Genomic DNA, 22,960 nt, shown 5'->3' with positions numbered 1-22,960 from the left:
GTAGTTTTGACTTAGAAGCGATCGCATCTTAAAATTAACAATTATTCGCCGAAGACCTGAACATCGCGGTGAATAAAAACCTCGAGGTACTGATTACATGAAATTTCGCTTTGCCAGTCGGGCTGAAATTTTGTTGCGATTACATGCTCGATTTCAGCCCGGGTGCAAAATTATTATTACACTAGAAGCTCCAAAAAGCTTACACTGGGTTGCCTGTGATACACGTTACACAAAGAAAGAAGGCACTGAGTTGGGTGGTATTGAACTGCAGCGTTCCAGTTAATTTTTCAAGTGGGGCGTCATTAAGACCATTTGAGAGGTCACCCACATGTCCCGCCAGCAGAGGCCCTTTGGCTCACACGTTCACACGTTTAATTATTTTGTGATGTCCTGTCCCATTTTGAGGTCTTTTAGTTTTTTAAGCGTTGGTAATAAATTCAGTTTAAAGATAACAAAACACACTCTTGAGTAAAATTCACTCCTTTCTTCTTTAAATCAGTACAGTCTGCAAAAAACTAACTGGAATTGCTCTGACGGACGTTTTCCAGCATGTCTTGCAGTTGCACTGAGCAAACGTTTATTGCACACACTAAGAAAGGACTGAAGGTGTTGTTTCCGCTTCATAATTCCTCTTCTTGTTAGTCTAATCTGATGCCAGATCAAAACATTGTTTGGCTTTGCGTTTGCACCAGAAAAAGAGAAGCCAAAAGACAGATGACGAAAAAAAATAACATAGTTTTTATATATAACTCTGAATCGAATTCTCATCAAAGATTAATGAAAATCGATTTTAAAAACACGAAAATTTGTGCATTCTCTGACTTTTATGAATAAACGGAAAGGTCATGATGTTTTGTCAAAAGGAAGAAATTGATCGCGTGCTAGGCAACCATCATTGTGCACGTGATCACCTTGTGTCAACTGAATGAACTACGGGAAAGAATGTTATCAGAGTAAAACAACGTACTTTTTAGCCAAGAAACCTCCGTCGTTGGTTTTTCAATTTTAACTGAATATTTAGATTTCATCTGTCGGGTCAGGAAGCCTTCTTTGTCGGGTTCCTGAGAAACGTATCTAAGGGTGAACTATTTACGACCATTTACACAATCGAGAGGTTGAGTGGCCATGTAATTGAAAATTTTAAACATCTATGAGATACAAAAACAGACTTGCGAATTATCGCAGATCACAATGCTGACAAGCTTAAAGGCAGAAGAAATGGTTAAGTAAATATGAAGTTTGCTACTATCTGAATGTTTTTGGGTTAGGGAAAAGGGATATATTGTCACGCAAATTATGTAATTTCATGACACTCAAAATTCGCAAAAAGCGTGAGTTTCATGTAAACAATCTTCGCACTAGCAAATAGTAGCAATAACCTGGAAGTTAAAGAATTATTCTTGGCTTCCCAAATAAATTTCATCTTACACTACAATGACAAAATCATTTGTCAGAGAAATAAAATTCCTGTCTCCTCGCGTATCACATTTCAAGACACGTATGCAAATTTATTGACTCATTTTCACCACCATTCCCGCGAAGATTTTCTTCTTTCAAATACATTGTATTAGCAAAATAAAATATCATTTCTCGTCAAGCGTTGCATCTTTTATGTTCAAATAACTGCTAAAAATAAAGATTTTCATAATTTAATATTTGCACAACAGTCAAATCATAAAAATAGCAACGCACGCAACAAATTTAGTCGCATTTAATAGCTCTTCTTCGAATTCTGATGCTTAACACAGAAATTTTTTGGTTGTTATGAAAATCTTTCTATATTCGTCAGCAATCATCCTTTCAAATTTCAGAGAAAACGACCGGTCCGCGAATATTTTGCGAGTATTTTTCAATGGGATGTCAAAAGGCCACGTGGATGTTATGCATAATAGGGGAAGTTCGGGCGATCACGTTGCGCGTGTGATCCACAGTGTGGTGGATGGGAGAGGAGAAGTCCAACCACAGTGTGGTGGATGGGAGATGAAGTCGGACCACAGTGTGGTGGATGGGAGAGGAAAAGTCCAATCACAGTGTGGTGTATGGGAGAGGAGAAGTCCAACCACAGTGTGGTGGATGGGAGAGGAGAAGTCCAACCACAGTGTGGTGGATGGGAGATGAAGTCCCACCACAGTGTGGTGGATGGGAGAGGAAAAGTCCAATCACAGTGTGGTGGATGGGAGAGGAGAAGTCTAACCACAGTGTGGTGTATGGAAGAGGAGAAGTAAGTCCATGCGTGCTCTTTGCATTTAGTAATTTTTTCGCTCGCTTTAATTCATTGCCATTAAACATGATTTTCGACACTTTTTCGAAGAAAATAACACAAACAGCGGTGATAAACATTGTATTCCAACGCATTTTTATAAAACTTGACGTTTCGTATGCTAGTCAACACACATTTTCAAAAGTGACCGTTATAATTTTTGAAAACTATATATATATCGTAAACATTAGGGGTCTGGAACCTAGACTGAGAAAAATAATCTGCAGCAGTACGTGTCTAGACATAATGAGGAGTAATAGCTAAAACAGCAATAACTTCTCACTACTAATATTGACATTAAGGGAAGGCTCTAGCTCTTGAATGAACAAAGTCTCTTTAATTTTGCAGTGAAAGTCAGTTTTTCCGGACGCTAAAATGTCAAAGTGATCCCATGTAATGTCGTGGCCAGTGGTTTTCACATGATCAGCAATGGCTGATGAATGGTCACTTTTAGCTAGAGGGTGTAGCTAAGGCCTTGAAATGTTCTGTTTTTCTGTCATGGAGTCTTCGTTTTGTTTTGCCAATGTAGAATTCATCACAGTCCCAGCAGACAGCTTTGTAGACGACCTTGGACCTCTGAGATCGGTTCAAGCGACCTTTGTATGGAAAAAAGGAGTTGATGCGGCGTGTGTTTTGGAATATGATGTTGAGATTGACGAAAGAGTAGAAATTGTATACGCAGGATTTCAGACGTTTCGTGACTTGGTTACTGTGAAGACCTAAGCAGGGTAACACGATTAAGATATCTTTTTTGGGGACTGTAGCTTGAACAGGGTTATTTGATTTGTTTTATTATTGTTCAATACATCGTTAATATTGAACGTGATAACGCCTTGAGGGTAATCATTTTGCAACAGGAGCTTTCTCAGATCTTAAATAGCGGCCTGTAATAAAGATGGCGAGGAGCAAATTTGGAAGCATTGATAGGTGAAAGTACCGATGAGGTTGATTTTGTACTTGCGCGGTGTGAATGAATCCCACTTGGTGTAAAGGCCTGTGAATGTCTTCTTCCGGTAGACAGATGTAGAGAAAGTGTTGTCAGGGCAGCGTTTGAGAAGGATGTCTAAAAATGGAATCTTATTGTCTTCTTCGAATTCAAGAGTAAACTTAAGGAGGCTCGAAATAGTTTCTCCTTTTTTCAAACAAATAAACATATTCTATCCTTAGATACAGTTAGGGCCATCATATCAAGACGAAATTTGGCCAGGGTATTAAGTACCTATCGTAGATTTCTCACATTATGTTTTCCTCCAAAATAATGTTACCATGGCAACGATATTAGGCATTTCTTTGAGCCTTAAAATCAACATATGTGGTCCTTTTTGAAGACACGGGACGGTGAAATTTTCCCATTCATCGTTACCAGATAATGTTAGAAATACTCTCTAAAATATTTAAAATTCAACAAAATCTGTAGGTCAGTTTTTCAGAAAAATAAGTTTTTTTGAATTGTGTCGCCTAATTATTTTTTTCACCTACAGAATTTTTTTAAATTTGAAAGACAAACGGTTTAAATTAATCTAAGCTAACATGCAAAAAATGAAAACAATTCACCGTCCAGAAGCAGAGATATAAACGAGTAAAGTTGCAAAATCAGGAAAAATTAGGGGGTTACAAGATCAGCATTTACGCATGCGTCACCCGCTCATTCGAGTCCGCGCGCGAGTGGAGCTACAGGTCAACACAAACGGATTTAAGTAACTATTAAACCGTTTAAGTAGAATTTTCGTAGTTTTCGTGAATAGGAGATGTCTATTTATATGCCATGTATATAGGAATTGGAGAAAGGTAAGCGAAATTAGCGGTATTTGTTTATTTCTGGTGACCCATTTAAATCATGAGCTGACGCAAGCAGCTTACGAATTGCGTGTGTGGCTTACGCGCGCGCGCTCAGCTGAAAACCCTTTCGAGCCTCCTTAATGCTATCGTGTCGACTATTTAGAAAACTTAAAAACTCATTAGCATTGTCCTTGCTGTCAAACATGGTGAAGGTGTCATCTACATTTCTGAACCAAAGTGAAGGACAGAATCTGCTGTTCATCAACCATTTTTCTTCAAAGTGGCACATGAAAATGTTAGCCAAAATGGGGCCTAAAGGTGAAACCATGGCTACACCATCAATCTGATGGTAGTATTGGCCATCAAATATAAAATGACTCTTCTTAGTGGCAAACTGTAATAGATCTTTCAAAACAGAACGAGGTAATTGCGGAGGATCAGGGAGAGAGTACAATCTGTATTGTTTCATCAAGCGGTACATTTGTAGAAAGTCAGTTTTTCCGGACGCTAAAATGTCAAAGTGATCCTGTTATATTTGTATGTTTTGGCCCAATCTGCAAAACTAAATGAATCTTTAACCGTGTGTTGGTTGGTGGAAATTGGTTGAAATATGCCAACGAGGTAGGAAGCAAGATTGTAATTGTAGGTGTTCACAGAGGAAACAATAGGGCGGAAAGGGCATCCAGCCTTGTCAACCTTTGGCAGACCATACAAAACACCAGGAGAAGATCCACTGGGTAGAATCTTGTGGAATGTTACGTCATCAATAATTCCGTCTTTTTTGATTTTGCGAAGATATGCAGAAAGGCTCTCTTCTCTAGATTTAGTTGGATTATGCTTTAATTGTTTGAATTTGGTACCATCAGAAATCAACTTCTTCATTTTATTAAGATAATCAAGTCTGCTGACGATGACAACGCCGTTTCCTTTGTCTGGTCTCTTTGTCTTTTCTCAGTCTAGGTTCCAGACTCCTTATGTTTAAGATATATATATATATATAGTTTTCAAAAACGGTCACTTTTGAAAATGTGTGTTGACTAGCATACAAATCGTCAAGTTTTATAAAAATGAATTGGAATACAATGTTTATCACCGCTGTTTGTGTTATTTTCTTAATCAAACTACGATGGCCTAAGAACAAGAGTTTTTCGAAGAAACTCATACTTATTTCTGAACTCCATTCCTTGACAACCGTTGCGAAACCAAGCGTTAATATTTGTACATTTTCAATTTAGCATTAAAACAAAGGAAAACCATTCAAGGTTTATCTGTGCCTGTCGTCATTTCGGCTGTCATGCAATGGACTAAAAGCGTTGCGGAACAATGTGACAACGGATGTTTTCCGCTCATTAAACTCTTCACTGACCTGATCGTTTATTGTCTGCCTCTTTAACTATAAGTCATTTAAGCAGGTCATTGCAGCTCATTGTAGATCACTGTAGGTCATTATAGGTTCTTGTATCTAATTGTAGGTCATTGTATCTTACTGTAGGTCATTGTAGATCATTTTAGGTGATTGTAGCTCATTGTAGGTCATTCCTTGTTTTACTTATCTACGTCAAAACAGACCGATCGGACCTCAGAGAGCTGGATCTAGGAAAACGTACTGACGTCCTTTAAGCCCTGGTCAAACGGCTCATGATAGTCGATGATAGTCGATGATAGTTGAGCGCGAGCTTCCGTTTGACCACCAACTATCATGCACTATCATCGACTATCATCAACTATCATTCAGTTTGAGCTTGTTCAAATTCTTCATGATAGTCCATGATAGTTTTCCTCGTTTGACCACGCGTACGATAGTTCATGATAGTTTTTCGGTCAGCTGTTTTGGTAATCACTGGTCCGATAGCGGTCAGAAAACATGTTGCCGCTCTCTTTCGTCGCGAAAAATTCATACTTTTACAAGTTTGTCTTACGGGAGGCCATTTAATGTTCACATTTTTACGCGGAAAGAGCTTGGAACTCGCTTCTCTCGTGACTTTGCTTGCGCGACTGCCAGTGAACTATCGTCAACTATCATGAACTTCTTTGGCCGTTTGACCACTTGAACGATAGTTGGTGATAGTTGATGATAGTTTGGGGAGAATCTACTATCATCGACTATCACGCGCCGTTTGACCAGGGCTTTACTCACTAGCTTAAAATTTCAGCATGATGTAAGTGCAGCCTTTTTGTATATGCAAAACACAAGTTTAAAGTCTGAAAGCCTGAACCTCCCATGCTGCATATTAATTCAGCTGCGTGTACACATGCATTGCATTCTTAAACTAGTGACTCTTTGACATCATTTTCTCCTCAATCCAGCTCTCTCAAGATTTTAAAGTTAGTAGAAGTGGACCTATAAATGGGAAAATTCCCCTAAAAATAAACAGGTGTCTTGTGAAATCAAGGCTTGAAATTTCAAGGGTCACTTAGTGTTTAGTTAACATAGTTTTGAAAACCAAAGAAAAAGGAGAATTTGATTTTTTGGTCAAACCTGGTAGAAACACATTAAAAATACATCTCTTCAAGCATCAATTCAACAAATTATTAGTATAAGCTCAAGATGTCATAAGTTTCTCCTGTGCTTGAAATGTATGTCTTCAAACCGTTTCATCAACATGTCACAAGCTGAGTTCATTAGTGGAACCATCTGCTTCATTTTATGTGCACTAAAAGTTGGAGTCAGAGTATTACGGATCCGTTTCCATTGATCACCTTCAACAACAGCCAACATTTTATCAAGGGGTTCTGGAAACTTAAACAGCACCTGCCCAAGAAAAATAAACCAAAATTTAAAATGAAATTAATGTTTATAATATCGATCCTCATTTAACACACCACTCCCTCACTCAGTCCCTGGAAGGTCCCCCATTCTACTTATAGGTATTGCAATAAAATTGACTCAATTATAGTTTAAAGCACCGCTGTAGAGATATTTCCGCATGCAAAATTAAAAGGAACCCAAGGTAGAGCATTTGAGGGCCATCATTGTGGGGAGAAAATTTTAGCATAAAAACTCAAAACTGATTAGGAGTAAAAGGAAGGGTTACGTTTTGCAAACGTAGGCCGTGTAGCACTTATATTTGAACAGACTTAACTGATTAGAGTGTAATGTGTAATGTGAAGTGCTAAGTTTCTACCCCATATGAACCATGTGTGCGTTAGCGCTACTGATGGAAATGGGCGCACACAAGGACAGAGAAAAACTCTGACCAGGCTGGGAATTGAACCCACGACCTTCGAGTTAGATCACCGCTGCTCTACCGACTGAACTACAGTAGTGAACGCTCTTCAGTTCCCACGGCCTGCTCTCGTCTGACCTCGTAGCTCAGTCGGTAGAGCAGCGGTGATCTAACTCGAAGGTCGTGGGTTCAATTCCCACCCTGGTCAGAGTTTTTCTCTGTTTTTGTGTGGGTCCATTTCCATCAGTAGGGCTAACGCTCACATGGTTCATATGGGGTAGAAACTTAGCACTTCACATTACACATTACACTCTAATCAGTTAAAGTGCACCTAACCCCAAAATATTTTTTTCGCTAAAATGAATCTTTGCAACTGTTCGAAACGCATTGCGGCCATTTTTTCCTTTTTCTAACAAATCCTGCCATTTTATAGGCTTCGAAAGTTGCGAAAATCCAAGCATCTTTTGTTCACAACCGAGTCAGAAGGGGAGTGGGTCTATTCCTGATTTGACGTCACAAACTGATTTTCTTTGCATTAACTCTTTGTAAAAATGCATGCAAAGTAGATTGTGACAGATGCTTGGATTTTCGCAACTTTCGAAGCCTATAAAATGCCAGGATTTGTTAGAAAAATGAAAAAATGGCCGCAGTGCGTTTCGAACAGTTGCAAAGATTCATTTTAGCAAAAAAAATATTTTGGAGTTAGTTGCACTTTAAGTCTGTTCAAATGTAAGTGCTACACGGCCTGCGTTTGCAAAAACGTAATTTTTGCTTGTACTTGTGCATGTTCATTGCCTTGACTATAACATCTTCAGTTCCCACGGCCTGCTCCCGTCTGACCTTGTAGCTCGGTCGGTAGAGCAGCGGTGATCTAACCCGAAGGTCGTGGGTTCAATTCCCACCCTGGTCAGAGGTTTTTTCTGCCCTTGTGTGGGCCCATTTCCATCAGTAGGGCTAACGCTCACATGGTTCATATGGGGTAGAAACTTAGCACTTCACATTACACTCTAATCAGTTGTCTGTTCAAATACAAGTGCTACACGGCTTACGTTTGCAAAAACGTAATCCTTCCTTGTACTTGTACATGTTCATTGCCGTGACTTTAACACCTTCAGTTCCCATGGCCTGCTCTCGTCTGATTAGGGGTAGCCTGCGTAGCAAGCGTTTCCAGCGGGCAAGGAGCGAATTCATATCTCTGGCCGAGCGAGAATTGGGTAAACGCAAAAAAAAAAAAAAAAAAAAAATTGGACGGGGAAGGGAAGGGAAACGCTTTGGGGACAAACCCCCCGATTTTGCCCACGAACGGGGTCTCTGATAACCGCGGCTCGGATTTTTTGATTGACACCTCAGTCCCTCATGTCAAAATAATATATTCCCCGCAGCAAGCGAATAACTCAGAGAAAGTTATTCGCTTTTCGCTTTTTGCACGCTGACATCGCTTACTAGGCAGGCTAAATGGCGAGGAGATCTTCTTTTAAAGAAATGCTCACTCATAACCATGGAGCTGTTCGAGAAGCCGCTGTGGAATGGGGTAAGTGTTGTACATGAAATGACTGTACCTCATCGGGTGGAGTTAATTTGACCTCGGATCCAAGCTCCGTGTCCTGTTCGGTTATCAGCAGCTGTCGTGGAATCGGAAGCAGAAAATGTTCATTTCCAGGCAAGTGCGTGGGGATTTTTGACGACGAAACATTCACCGAGGTTCGCAAATGATGGGGCTTTAGCTTTGCGTGAAAAAATCGCGGCTGGGATGGATTTTCGAGTCGCAAACCGCCTCTGCGCTGACTACAGTCGAAATTTTAGTGTGCAGCCTTGACTTCGTCTTAGAACAGTGAAAACACGGAATTCCCGAAACGGAAATAAGCTCCGAAACGCATAAGAATACACCAGAGGTGAGTCAGTTTTATTCATTTTATTGAATGAACGTTAAATTGAGCGTTTTTTAGGCTTTATAATCGACGGTATTTTATTTCCCTTACAAAGTCTTATAACGCGTTTAAATTCTCCACGGCCGCCTGTAACGCAACACCGCTTGCACTCAAAGGTCATCTTCCCACTAGTAATTAATTATTACTCGCTCTCTAGTGACGCGAACTTCGGCTGCCTATGGTTAAACAAAAAATATATATCCTCACAGCCGTACAACCAGCCTTGCATAGTTATTTTGTTTTTGGTCTAAATATTATTTGCAGGTTAGATCTCCCAAGATCTGGCACTTTAACTTTGTGCAGCTGGTTCTTGCATAAAAAACTGTTTGTTATTTTGATGTACAGTTTGTTAGGATTTTATTGAAATAATCGCGCGTACGAAGTTTTTGCCGAAGGACACCCACGAAGGTTATCCACGGATTTCATGAGTCTACTTTTGGCGGGAATTTTAAATTTGTTGTTGATCCGGTCCGGGTTTTGTCGATCTGATCCAATCCGGTCCGATCCGAGGTTTTGCCAACGGCCTAATTTCGGCGGGCTTGTTAGACAACAACACTATGTCGTTTTTCAGGTACTCTGACATTTATTAGAAGCACTTTTGTTCACAGCATTTGGAATATTTACCTTAGCGATTCATTAAAATCTTATCATCGCGGGAAATTTTTACGAGAACATTTCCATAGTTGGACTTGGAGGCCCCCTTAGGGAAGAGTATCTGTTCTCTAATATTGGTCAATATTATCGTTATTTTCGTTGTCAAATTGTTTTAGCTTCTCTTGTCCAAAGTTCATTTCCGCTACGAAAGACCAAACATTTGCTTGGTCAATTTATGACAGCCGACGACATGCATGACATGCTAAGCTTCTTGGAACTTGGTTGCTTAAAATGAAGAGGAAAGACCTCAATGTGTTGAAACATTCTTACCTACCTCTGCAGTGAGCACTTTTCTGAAGATTGTTTATGTGGTGTGTGGGAGGAAAAAGGTATCTCAAATGTGGATCTGTTCCGACAAGATTCAGTTTTTCACTGGAGGAAAAGCCAAAGCGAAAAACTCCTGTTTATTGCGCAGCTTCACGCGAAACAACAATTAAGAGGCGAGTCAAATTAGATAAAGTTAACCCTGTCGATAATTTAGCTGAATTAGAATCTGTCAATATTCGATGTCATGATTATGGATTTCTGAGTGACACTGCTAAGAACTTTTAATGGAGTAGTTTAAAGAAAAGGAAGAAGAATTGAAGCGCCTAGATGAACGTTTAGAGGTTGAGAGGAAGGAACTCGAAGAGCTTACTGAAAAAAATAAACAACTTGAACGAGAACGGGAGCTTAGGGAAGAGATGGAAAGCATGTTCCAACAAAGTCTCTTTAACACTGATAATATTAAGAGTAATTTAAAATTGTTGAGATTCTATTCTGGGTTTCCAGACTATGAAGTTTTCAGCATAGCTCTTAGCTTTTTAGGTAGGGATGCAGCCTTTAAACTTGTATACAGTAACACTGAACAAAATGATGCCCAAAAAACAGAGAAGGCAGGCCCAAAAAGGACCTTGTCAGGAGAGGAGGAATTTTTCCTTGTATTATGTCGCTACAAAGTTGGTCTACTTGAGGAGAACTTAGCTGCACGATTTAGAATATCTCAGAGTCTTGTGAGTCGAATAATTGTTACTTGGACAAAGTCATTCATAATCTCTTGACAAAGTTTATGTACTGCAGTTTTAAAGAACTAGACATCTTCCCTGACAAACAAATCATTGAGTTACACAAGCCTGCATGCTTCAAAAACAAGTACAAGGGAAAAACAGTAATTATCGATGCAACTGAGATCTACTTGTAACATCGAGAAACCAAGTATCCCAGAAGCACAACAGCTTACCTTCTCAACTTACAAGAACACCAATACCCTCAAGGCATTGGTCGGTGTTACTCCACGTGGCAGTGTTTGTTTTATTTCTGATAAGGAAATAACCGGTAAATCTGGTTTTATTGACAAATTAAAGCAAGGAGATGAGGTCATGGCAGATTGGGGGTTCAATGTTCAAGAAATGTTAGCCTCGAAAGGTGTCAAATGTCCCTCCCTTCATGAATCAATCAGGACAGTTTACTAATTGACATGATTTTCTTTATGTGTGCAATGTTCACTAAAAATGTTTTGCCAGCTCTTGTAAATAAATGTCTGCCCTTGGCGAGTGGTCTTATTAGAAGGTGCTTTGGGATTAAGAGGCTTACAATTAAATTTACAGGCACAGTTGCATTGCATGTTTCATAAATAAATTCTTGTAATTAGCATATTTACTTGAAAAGTAACCTTCCTTGATTAAATGAGCTCTGCCTTCAATTGTGTAATAGTGAAATACACAGTAACCAGGTTGAACACATGGGGCAAGTCTACATGCTACATTTCATTGTTTTCAATCGCGTAAGATCCTCTTTTTGTTAGCATTAACACAAACTACCAGTTCCAGTGGCGTTAGGGGTGAAGTGAAAGGGATGTGCCCTCAACTCTTGTATTAGTCGATTTTCAGCTTATTTGCAAATCAGCATGATGAATAGATTTCGCGAAGGCGATTTTTCCTTATTCACGAACACAACTAAGGACTGATTTTACATGGAGGAAAAGATTATCGGTCCGAGCACATGGTCTACAAGACTGGTCGCTAAGCCTACTGTCTCGTGAAGTTGTCGCTAGGCCCTCCGCGACAATGGACAACTACATGTATTTTTCTCTTCTTCATGTCAGTTATATCCCAGGGGGATGGGGGGAGGGGAGGGGAGGAGGAGGGGGGTACTCACTATAATGGCCTATACGGGGAGCACCGCCCGAAAGGGGTACCTTTTTCACGCTTCAGGTATATGAAAGGACTGAAAGGGTAGGGATTTCACGAGTCGAAGTATCAAAGGGTAGGGAAATCTGTCATTTAGGTATTTAAAAGGGCCTTTCATTATTTTCCAATGGAAGATATACGAAAGGGGTACCATTTGTCAATGGAAGGTATACGAAAGGAGTATCTCAATATCTGTTTTGGTTTTCTTTCTCAGTGTCTCTGTATACAGGCAGTCTAGGGTCATGAAGAATCGTCCGGTCCCCTGCATTCTCTTAGTTTACCATAGATCTTTTTACTGAAGTCGATTTAATACACAGATCCTGGTTTCAATTTTCGTTTCCGAGGTTGGTTCCAAGTTTGAAGCCATTCAGTACACGTAGCAAAATCTCTGCTCTGTTTCAATCTTACAAACTCTTCAAGGGCAAAGCATAAAGCAGCTAAGAGTTTACAAGAGGCGAATGGTCCTTTCCCTAGGGGCTGGGCATGGACTGCAGCAGGCATAGGTGATCTCACCAGCTTGCTCTCCGGAATTGATCATGGTAACATTGAGCTTGTACTTCAAATTCTTTTTCATCTCTGGCAGACATTCACATCTTATATAGATCACGTCTCCATTTTCAATAGTGCACATGACCAGGTTTGTCCAGATGCCTTATTAATTAACTTCTTATACAGTGGAACCCCTCCAAACCGGACCCTCATTAAACCGGAATCCTCTCTTTACTGGACGTTTTTTTCGGGCCCCAAAATCTCTGTCATACATTTTCTCCATTTTTAACGTCAGTAAACTGATACCCCTCAATTCCCGAAACCAGAAGCTTTTTTCAGTCCGTAATCACTTACTGCAAGAGAAAATGAGGGGACAGAGAAGGAGGCTCCCGGTCCAGCCCTTGGGATATGTCATATCCACGAAAGTTATTTTTAGACGAGCGGAAGTCTTCCGAGACGTCCGCATGCAGGCCAACCTCGGTCCGATGTTTGAAAGAAAATATATATTCATCAGCCTTCCACGCGCGCCATCATTTTCTCTTTTCACTAAGAACGTGAGAGCGAGGCAAGACTGCATGCGGACGTCTCAGAAGACAGACTTCCGCTAGAACAAAGACTTCCGCTCGTCTAAAAATAACTTTCGTGGACATAACATATCCCGGCCAACGCCTTGAGCCTCCGTCTCTATCCCCTCATTTTCTCTTGCTTACTGAAAGAAATTGACCTCGTTAAACCAGACGTGAAAGTTTTAAGCTTGCCGCCAAAATCAAATCACACGTTTAATTTTGATCATGCAGCTGTGAAATCCCAATCAGAAGTGAAAAATGCACACCGGCTAATTCCTCATTGTTCTATTGGTACTGAAGCAAAAAGTCTAAAGCCCACAATCGTGCCGCTGTTGTTGGGCTGAATGACTGACAACAATATAGGCCAGGTTAAAGGACTGTCCCGTTGCGGCTGAAATCACTTGCGAAAACACACCAAGTAGCAAACATCACTACTTCCGAGACACCAACGAAACACCAAAGATTCGAGTTATCGTTAGAGAAAAGAGTTTAATTGATCAAATACGGGGAATCAGTGCCTAAACCAACACTGAAGGCTCAAAGCAGTCAATTTGGAATCGGTAAATCAACTGTAGGTGATATTTTAAAGAAGAAAGAAGTCTACAAGGCTGAGTACGGAACAGTTTGTCCATGATGATGAGGAGAAACATGTTCAACTTGATGCTCTTGGCAGTAACCTTTCACATAAAGAAGTGCTTGATATGGTTATTAAGTTAACAAATTTTGTGGTTCACAAAGATGAGAATTATCTGGAACTGGTTCTAGAGCTGGAAAATTTAAGTGAAAGAAAAATAGTTGAACACAGTTGTAATCAGATGCAGTTAACATCGGATTCCTTTTTCCAAAAGTATCTTGGAAATTTAGACAGAGAATCTTGAACATTCCATGTTTAAATGATCATATTACCCTGTGTGTAACACTGAATGTTTTTGTAAATTAAATAAAGTGACGTTGAAAAGCTTCCTTGTGATCCATGTTGCTTGTTCCTTTATTGATGTGCTATATTAGTACTGATGTACCATGTACTGGTACTTACAGTCAGACAATACAGTATGCGGCATAAAAGTGCTTTATGAGTAAAACCTCAGAACACCAGACACCCCTCTAAACTTTCCTGCGGTCCCAAGGGTGTACGGTTGAGAGGGGTTCCACCGTAGTCTTTATTGCCTTCATTATCTCCTGATTTTCTCTTAATAAAGTAAATCATCATTTTCTCAATTGTGAACAGTGGAAATTCGGGCCTTCTGTATGGAACACCAGTTTGCAGACTGTTGGAACTAGTGTAGAGTGTTCGGAGAACTCGTGCTCGATTAGGAAACATCAACATTATTTTTGCATCAGATGCTAGGTGTTTCCAACTCTCAGTGAAATTGTTTTCCCATCCATTTTTATGTAACTCACAACTCTACAAAAAATATAACGCTATATACGTTTTAGAGAGAGAAAAAAAATGTTACTCCTGGACGAAATTTTCGACTAAATTTTCACATACGGCGCTTGTATTCTACGGAAATGTTGACCCGTGAGCTTCGCTTTCGCGCACTCTGGTACTAAGGCAGTGTTTACACGAACACGGTTTCACATCGACACGGTTTCATGGTCTCGAAACCGCGTCAAAATCGATGCGGTTTGGAAGTGTTTACACGGATCCGTTTTCACCAGAAAATCCAAGTCGTAATGGTATAAGCGAGCGCTGCACTGCGTGCTAAATTCACTATTTTCAATTGAACAATGCAAATTTCGCACCAAAATAGTAACCGTATTCAAATCGATGCGGTTTCGCTGTTTACACGAGAAATAAAACCGCATCGTTTTGAAAACGCTCCACTTTGGCAGCGGTTCCAAATCGACACGATTTCGATAACAGTCTCGATCGGTGTCGTGTAAACGGAAGGTGTAACCGCAGCGAAATCGATGCGGTTACAAATGAAACCGCGTTCGTGTAAACGGTGCCTAATACCGCTGTACCGTGGGCTCGGGGCTCGACTGTAATAACAGCTATGAAGGGGTTGATTAAAAATTAAAAAATTAAAAGGAACCCAAGGGCGGCTTTAAGTGTGGCGAGGAATATAAAAACTCAAAACTGATTGAGGGGTTGATGTAGCTCCTCAAAAGCACGATCGCTTAACTTTTAGCCCCAAACTTATAAAAAAAAAGGGTTAAGCTTGTAGTCATACCCATTAACGGCATAATTCTGTATACAGCTTACCGGCCGATCATGAAATGCTTGAAAATCCTTCACGTAAACTTGTTTCGCCATTTCCAAATCTGCGACAACAAGGGCTGTATAACTTCCGAATAAGGACATACCGAAGACATCTCCGTACTTTTTGTAATATTCGTCCAACTGCATATGTATAAGACTTTTATGCCTCAGCGAATCAAGCATGTTGCCGATAAATGGAAGAGGCATTGGTCCTGGAACCTGGTCACCACAAATGTTCTTCAGGGTGCGAAATGGTGCAATCCCCCAGAAGTAAACAAACAGGACTACGATTGTAGCTATTGTCGTTGTCCAATATTGAGAAAAGACCTCTTCGAATAACTCAAACAAATCCATATTCCTGAAAAAGTAGTTAATGCACCTTGAAGCAGCCTTTGCCAAGTTGTTTTGAAAATCGATTAATCAGGCTGACCGAAGACTACGTCATAGGTTACTGTAATAGGGAGAATCACGCAATATTGCTCAAGGATTGCTGAAATCAATTTCGTTTTTTTTTAAAGAACGATTCCTGGAACAAGGGCTCTTGTATTTGATGCAGTGGAAATGAGATGCAAAGTAGTTTTGACTTAGAACATAATTAATCGAGGGACTGGTTATGAAACCTTAAAACCTTCAAAAGCGAGAACAATGTTGTGGCAATCGATGTTTAATTGACTGTGACAGTGCACAATCTTTTGTTTTCGCTTCGCACGAGTTCACAAATTAGTTGCGCATAATTTCATCGAAAGATTTGATTGGTATCTTCTGGAAAAAAGATGTGTTTTGTGCATCGTCAAGGCCAAAAATACTAACAAAAACATGAAACAGAAAGACTTCTCGAGTTTCATAACAATCTCAATGCATTAACTATGCTTAGAAGCGATCGGAAAGCTTCAGCCTGATTCTGAGACGGTCCAAGGTCGCTCGTGTCAAGAAGAGTGCGTGACACGAGTGACCTGGAACGTCTGAGAAAGCAGGGTAAGCTTCAGGCCGCTCGAACGCATCTTTAAAATAAACACTTTTTATTCACCGATATTCAACGAGCCTGAGGTGAATCATTGTTTTAGTATAATTACTTAGGTGGTTATTTGAAAAATATACATTTTCTTTAAAACAATTAATTTTTTCGTCTGTCACCTCCACAAAATGGCTTGCGGTCATTTCGAAAAACCGCTTTTTTGCTTACGCGTACAATATACACTTAATGTATGGTCCTGAGGGAAAACAAAACTATCTAGCATTTCGCATTTTAATACCCGCGTGATAAAAAAAGCTTGTTAATTGATTAAGTTTTAAGACAAACAACATTGTTGGGTAGTTCAGAAGATGCGCATGTTCAAACGTCGTGTACTTCATACCAGGCTGATTTAGCAACAGAACGGGAACCTCAATTGGCGACGGGAGAACGCGCGGAATAGTCTGGATTCTACTCTAATCTGACCTAATATGGAAAATTTTCTGCGCGCGCCGTCGTCAACTGACGTTCCCGTTCCCGTTGCTAAATCAGCCTACCAATACGCACTGACCGTGCGTATTACATGAAAGACAAGATGACAAAACTGTCAAATATATGTAGCTCGTAGCCTTATGGTATGTCAGACGAGGAGCTATCCTCGGCGTTTGAAAGGAATCTGTCACATACGGGCAAGGGGAAAACTTTTCTTTTCCTCCGTGTCTCCTGTGGCGGAGAAAGGTATGTGAAACCTAGTTTGAGACCTTAGGGCTGGTACAAGGGATCCACTGGTCGAAACCTTGAAGCGCACCACAGACTTGTTAATCACACTTTGGCATCGAGTCCAAAAGTACCTTGACTGACTCCGTTTGCTATGAAATTGTCGTAGCGCTAAACTTTACCATACGTTAAAAGTAATGACTGAATTTTCGTAACACATAGATTCTATCAGATTTGAGATACGTATACGAGAAAGACGTAAACTCCCCGTTTCTCTCCAACTCTGTGTACTGTCGTCTCCGAGTGAGCTGCGGGATTGCGGAAAATTGATTATTTGTATTTAAAGGAACTTTTATTTATTTAAGTGCCTAGTCTACTTTGCCTAGCGCTGAAGCACTGATAGACCATTTTCGAATTCTCACGGCTGCACTGGATGTAGCATGAAATGGAGGCTACTGCGGGCAAATTAATTTGTATGTGAAAAGATTTGCCTTCGTTAGCCTCCATTTCATGCTAGATCCAGTCCAGCCGTGAGAATTCGAAAATGGTCTATTGGGGGACACTGTAAACTGAAATCGGCAAATTAACGCAAATCAAATATCGGATTTTGATGACAGGGGAAGATCGGAGTGCCCGGAGAAAAACCTCACGGTGCAGAGCAGAGAACCAGCAAACTCAACCCACATATGACGCCGAGTCTGGGAATCGACCCCGGGTCACATTGGTGGGAGGCGAGTGCTCTCACAGCTGCGCGATCCCTGCACGAATTCATCGGAGTAGTTTCAGTATTTGCCAATGGACAATTTTTCCTACACCTTTTACTTCATTGCTACAATCTTACACTAATTGTTGGAAAATCTGAACAAAAGACACGATAGCATAGCCATAAATCAAAACCTACAGAGCATGTGTCAGCACTCGGATCCCTTTTCCCCTTTTAATCTTGGCCGCAAATGGTAAACTTAAAACGCACACTTGATGAAACGTGATGAAGATGAAAGTGATTGGAGCTGGGTAGTGGTAAAGTCTGCTTACGAACCAGGTGGCCCATTAGGCCGGAGCTTATCCCGGTTTCTGTAGCATGAAGCGACGAGGAGTTTTTTACTCCCTCCTGGATGAGATGCTAGTCCATCGCAGGGATTCCTCCAGCATTAAATTCGCCGGTACCCATTTATACACTTGGCTGGAGAGAGGCACCGTGAGAGTAAAGTGTCTTGCCCAAGAACACAACACAATGTCCCCGGCCAGGGCCCGAACCCGAACCACTCGCTCCTGAGTAGAGCGCACAAACCATGAGACAACTGCGCCTCTCATTGGGGGTGAGGAGGGGGAAAATGTGTTTAGAATAAAATATTCCAACACTTGTAACAATTTACCTAATCGGTTAACTTAATGTTGTACCCAATTCAAATCTACCGGGATTAAGAATCTTTGTGTTGTATTTGCATATTAATAAAGCATTCATATTTAAATGATATGGAAATACCTGGGACAAAACGTTTCATTCCCAAAGGGTTTGAATTGGGTACAACATTGAGTTAGCCGTTTTGGTCTATGGTTGTAGATAACTCAAGTGTCGCAATGCTCATCATGGAGACTGTGGATGAAGCTAACGTAGTCGCTATATGTTGGAGGAAATGCTGTAGGCACTGAAGGTTTGTGCTACCTGGTTATTTTCGGTCCGGATGGTTCACTCAAATGTATTCCTCCTGTTTGTTTTCCATCGCAGGCCAGATGTTTTAGACGTTTTAGCCCTTGTAATGGTCTCCGCGGTGCCTTACAATTGGAACATTCTCCACCGATAATCAACCATCGAAATGCTTGTGAATGACAGGCCGGGTGAAAAACAATTTACCAAATGTCTTAAATTTGACGAAGTATAACGAAGTACGGACAGGTTGTCTTTAGCGGCTTTTTAGTGTACAAATTATCACAGCTGTGTGTGCGTCCTCGGTAGATAAACTATCAACGTATCCGTATGATAACACGACTTTACTGGTGCGCCTTTGTGCGTATAAACAAAAATAGAAAACCGCTCTTTTTACAAAATAATCACAATTATAATTTGTTATCTCGGTCTATGACCAATTAAAGGTGCGGGATTGCACAAAATCACCTTGCATCTCATTTGCATCTCACTAAAAAACAAAAGAGCTCATACACCTTATTCCAAAATGGCCGCCATTTTTGTATTCTTTTGTTTCCTTGCAAATTGGCCCTTTTGGCCTTGATTTCAAACGTAAAATTCAAACGAGTATTTAACTTTGAGCGAGTCCAAAAGGGCCAATTTGCATTCAAACAAAAGAAGACTAAAATGGCGGCCATTTCGGAATAAGGTGTCCTGTATCTAGCTATAGCCACCTCCACAGGCAACTCCAAAGAAAAGGAAAAAGGGACTGGGGAGGAAGAAATGGAGAGGGACTATCAGAGAGAAGGCGAGAGAAGGCAAAAACAATGAGAGGGAGTTAGGTTGCTTTACTGCTTCAGGTTTATCATTCCCTAGGGAGATTATTACAGAGATGTCTGCGGAGGAGGCTACAAGCCTCGTTCCTTTAACAATTGAACCAATAAATTCTCCGCAATCCCGCATCACCTCACTCCGTTTAATGCTGAAATAGTTAAATCAAAAAGTTGAACGTTGTAGCACAAAGTTGAACAAATTACAGCGGAGGTGTTACAGCGCTATTCCATTCAACAAGTTTCCATCAGTTGAACGGCGTAAATCAATCGTCAGTCTCAAGGAGCAGATAACGCACGCTTCAACAATAATGTGGTCACCAAATACATACATACATGAACTTTATTTACGTGTTCGGAGTATTTGTAAAAGCAAAGGAGGTAATACAAAGTTAAGTCACTAAAAAAATCACTTCAGTTATGCGCTTGCTTAGATAGCGAATGTTTAATCTTTTGTAGAATCCAATAAGATTTTTGATTTTTGGTTTGATTCTGGCCGTGAGTGAAGTTTCCTATACGTGAGTGACGCATCCAGAAAAAGCAACAGCAACATAGCTATTAACTTATCGACTCTACGCCTTAACTGAAACGTTGCGGCTAGTATAAATTTTGGTGTTTCCAGATCTGAACTTTAGAGTCAAACGAAGGGCTCGAATCTTAAAACTATTGTAAGTTGAAAGATTACTCTAACAATTGATGACGTTCAGTTACTCTCGCTTGGTAATCTTCAGCTTGATTTCTTTCGCCACTAATGTAGCCCTGATAACTACCTCAGGTGGGATCTTGGTATCTTGCGCAGTCTGGAAACTGTATTTCTTTAATATGCGAGCCAGTACCAGCTTCATTTCCATCTGCGCAAACCTCATTCCGATACAGTTATGAGGACCGTGGCCAAATGGCATGTAAACATAGGGGTCACGTGACTGTCTGGCTTCGGGAGTAAACCTCTCCGGGTCAAACTTATCGGGTTGAGGCCAAACGTTGGGGTCCATATGGAGGCTATAGATTGGGATCGTCACCACGAGGCCCTTTGGAACTTTCAAGCCCTTCAACACACAATTCTCGGTGCATGTGCGCAGAGTGGCGACGGCTAAAAAAACCAAAAGATTATAGTTGGTAGATTGTCAACCTGCATACAGGTAACAAACGCTCTGCGAGTGCTCACGAAGGATACCTTGTGCAGCAGGATGAAGAGTACGGAACTGTGTTTGGCAATATAAGATCTTGTAACCTCGCCAGAGCAGTTTGTTTAACTTGATAGTTCATGATAAATTATGTGACTTCTCTTGGCAGCTTGTGGAGCGTCGCTATGCTGAACTTACGCTCGAATCACTTGGTCGGCAAGGAAATGCTCAATCAATCAGTTCCGCCGCGCTCACAGATTAAAGTATAGGGTCTTAAACCAGATTATGGGGGCCAATCAGCGCAGAGAATTTTGACTAACCTTTTATGTAATTATACTAAATTTTTACAACATAACAGAAGTAAAGCTCGCGCTTTGATTGGTCAATAGGCTAGCCCACTTTCGATATATTAAAATTCAGTGTTTTACAAAAAGCATCATCTCGAGGATTGTATTAGTTTATTCCCTAGAGCCTCGAGATGATGTCTTTTGTTTGGGACTGAATTTTAATAAATCGAAAGTGGGCTATTACCCATTGACTATTTTCCACGTGTGAATGGTTATGACGAAAACACTGACGCGTGCACCGGGAAAAAAAAAGATTTTTCCTCAAACTGCAATAATGACCGACCAGCGTACCGCCGGAAATGTTGAAATTTCCACACAGCATCATGAAAAAGACTTAGAGACGACATGTTTTAATTAATTCACCCATTCACGGGAATTTTGCCCGAGTCACGATTTGCAAGGCTATCAGCCGTCAAGCTTGCATTCACTTAGTAAGTAAAGTCAGCGCGACGAGTTAACGAGCGAGAGGCATTCAAAGAAGACAAAGGATGTTACAAACTGTCGTGGAACTGTCACAAGATATTTTGGTCATGTTATAAAACAAACATTAAACGGTTCAGCGCGTACTATCGAGTTACAGTTGCACTTGGGAAGTTTGCCAAGCACTCAAGTAGCTAGATTCCACTCGGCTGTCGTCTCGTGCGACTCTTGCGCTTCTTTCGTGCTTATCATTAGAAACCTCCCGCGTGCAATTATTTAACTCGATAGCACACGGTGAACAGTTTACTATTTGTTATCAAATAAAGGAACAAAAACTATGGGCTCTTTCAGGAAATGGTCACCCAGTGGTTTTCTAACATGGGATGACTGGATTAAGCACAATGTTCCCAGTGTTTCTACCCCATCCCTGAAAGTCATTCATCGCCATATCCTTCCTCACCTGGTGGGTAGATTCTCAGGGTCTCTGATATCACCATGTCCAAATATGGCAACTCATTCACTGTCTCGTAGGAAGGCACTTTGCTTTCGTCATCCCAAACACTGTCAATCTCCTTCTGCAGTTTTTCCTGAACATCAGGATTAGTAGCCAGGAAATAGGCAACAAATCCAAGTGTATTACTACTGGTTTCGTAGCCGGCAATCAGGAATACGACACTTTGTGCCAGCACCTCAGCATCAGTCAATCTCTTTGTCTTTGGGAGATTTTCATCCTGGGCGGCTTTCAGCATAAGATCCAAGAGGTCCTACCGAAAAGAATGACATAAATTGATTTACCCTGCACTGGGCTCCATGCAGGTGCATCAACCTACAAGGGAATTTTTACTCTAAATAACGCATGGGGTGCAGCTGGGAATCAAGAAAAATTGAAGAGGCATGAAAGTGTTCTTGTCGTACCTAGGGTGGCTGCTGTCTAATTCATAATTACCACTTTGCATTTTTTTAAATTATCCCTCTATTTCATTCATTGAGCTCGTCGTACACGTCTTGGGCATTAGAGGTGTTCTCAAGCTGCCAGAAAACTGCCACAGAAAACATGATGTTTATAATTGTGTTCTCTTTTCTATTTAGCTTAAATATACTACGTTTAAGCAACAGAACCAGAGTTTCCAACTGAAAGGTCATGACAACTGGTTGCCAAATTTTAAATTGGGTAACTGTGATATAAGGTGTAGGAAGAACAATTTGTTCTGATTTTATGCACTGCAACCAGTTGACAACTCTTCCAACACCACTCCTCCACAAATGCCTAACTCTTGCCATGCAGAATTGAAATTGCCAACAATAGAAGAATAGACATACAACTAGTAATAGTTGACTCTACATCTGCTCCCGCTGTTGAATATGCCTGTATGTAGAAAATAAACATTTAACACTAAGACTGAATCAGGGCTGACTGATTGACTGTATGCAGAATTCAAAGTGTCCACGGACCAGGTCGAGGAAAGGCCGTTTACAAACGGAGCAGCTTTAGCATAAGGTGCGGAGAGAACAAGTCATTTTATCAGTACTGAATATGACACGGGCGTCGCATATTTTGGTGTCGTTGGAAGAGACCCTAGAAACGAAGTTGCGTCATTACTAACTTTAAAATCTTGAGAGAGCTGGATCAAGGAGAAAATGACGTCAAATACTCACTGGATTAAGAATGCAATGCGTTTGTACGCGAATGAATCAATATGCAGCACGGGAGTTTCGGGCTTTCAGA

At 40.7% G+C, this 22,960-nt stretch overlaps 1 protein-coding gene across 1 annotated transcript in view; it reads right to left on the bottom strand.

The window, feature by feature from the left end:
* Positions 1–19,669: 19,669 nt before the first annotated feature.
* Positions 19,670–22,960, bottom strand: part of LOC138007795 (cytochrome P450 3A8-like) — a 13,600-nt gene continuing 10,309 nt past the window's right edge. Inside the window, exons 4-5 of the mRNA XM_068854871.1 lie at positions 21,695–21,998; positions 19,670–20,433 (exon numbers count right to left, since the gene is read on the bottom strand). Coding sequence (XP_068710972.1) covers positions 20,051–20,433; positions 21,695–21,998 — 687 coding nt within the window. The 3' untranslated portion in view covers positions 19,670–20,050. The remainder of the gene's footprint in view (positions 20,434–21,694; positions 21,999–22,960) is intronic.

The sequence above is a fragment of the Montipora foliosa genome, chromosome 6, assembly GCF_036669935.1.
Source record: "Montipora foliosa isolate CH-2021 chromosome 6, ASM3666993v2, whole genome shotgun sequence".
NCBI lineage: Eukaryota > Metazoa > Cnidaria > Anthozoa > Scleractinia > Acroporidae > Montipora > Montipora foliosa.
This window is presented reverse-complemented; position numbering and strand designations above follow the sequence as displayed.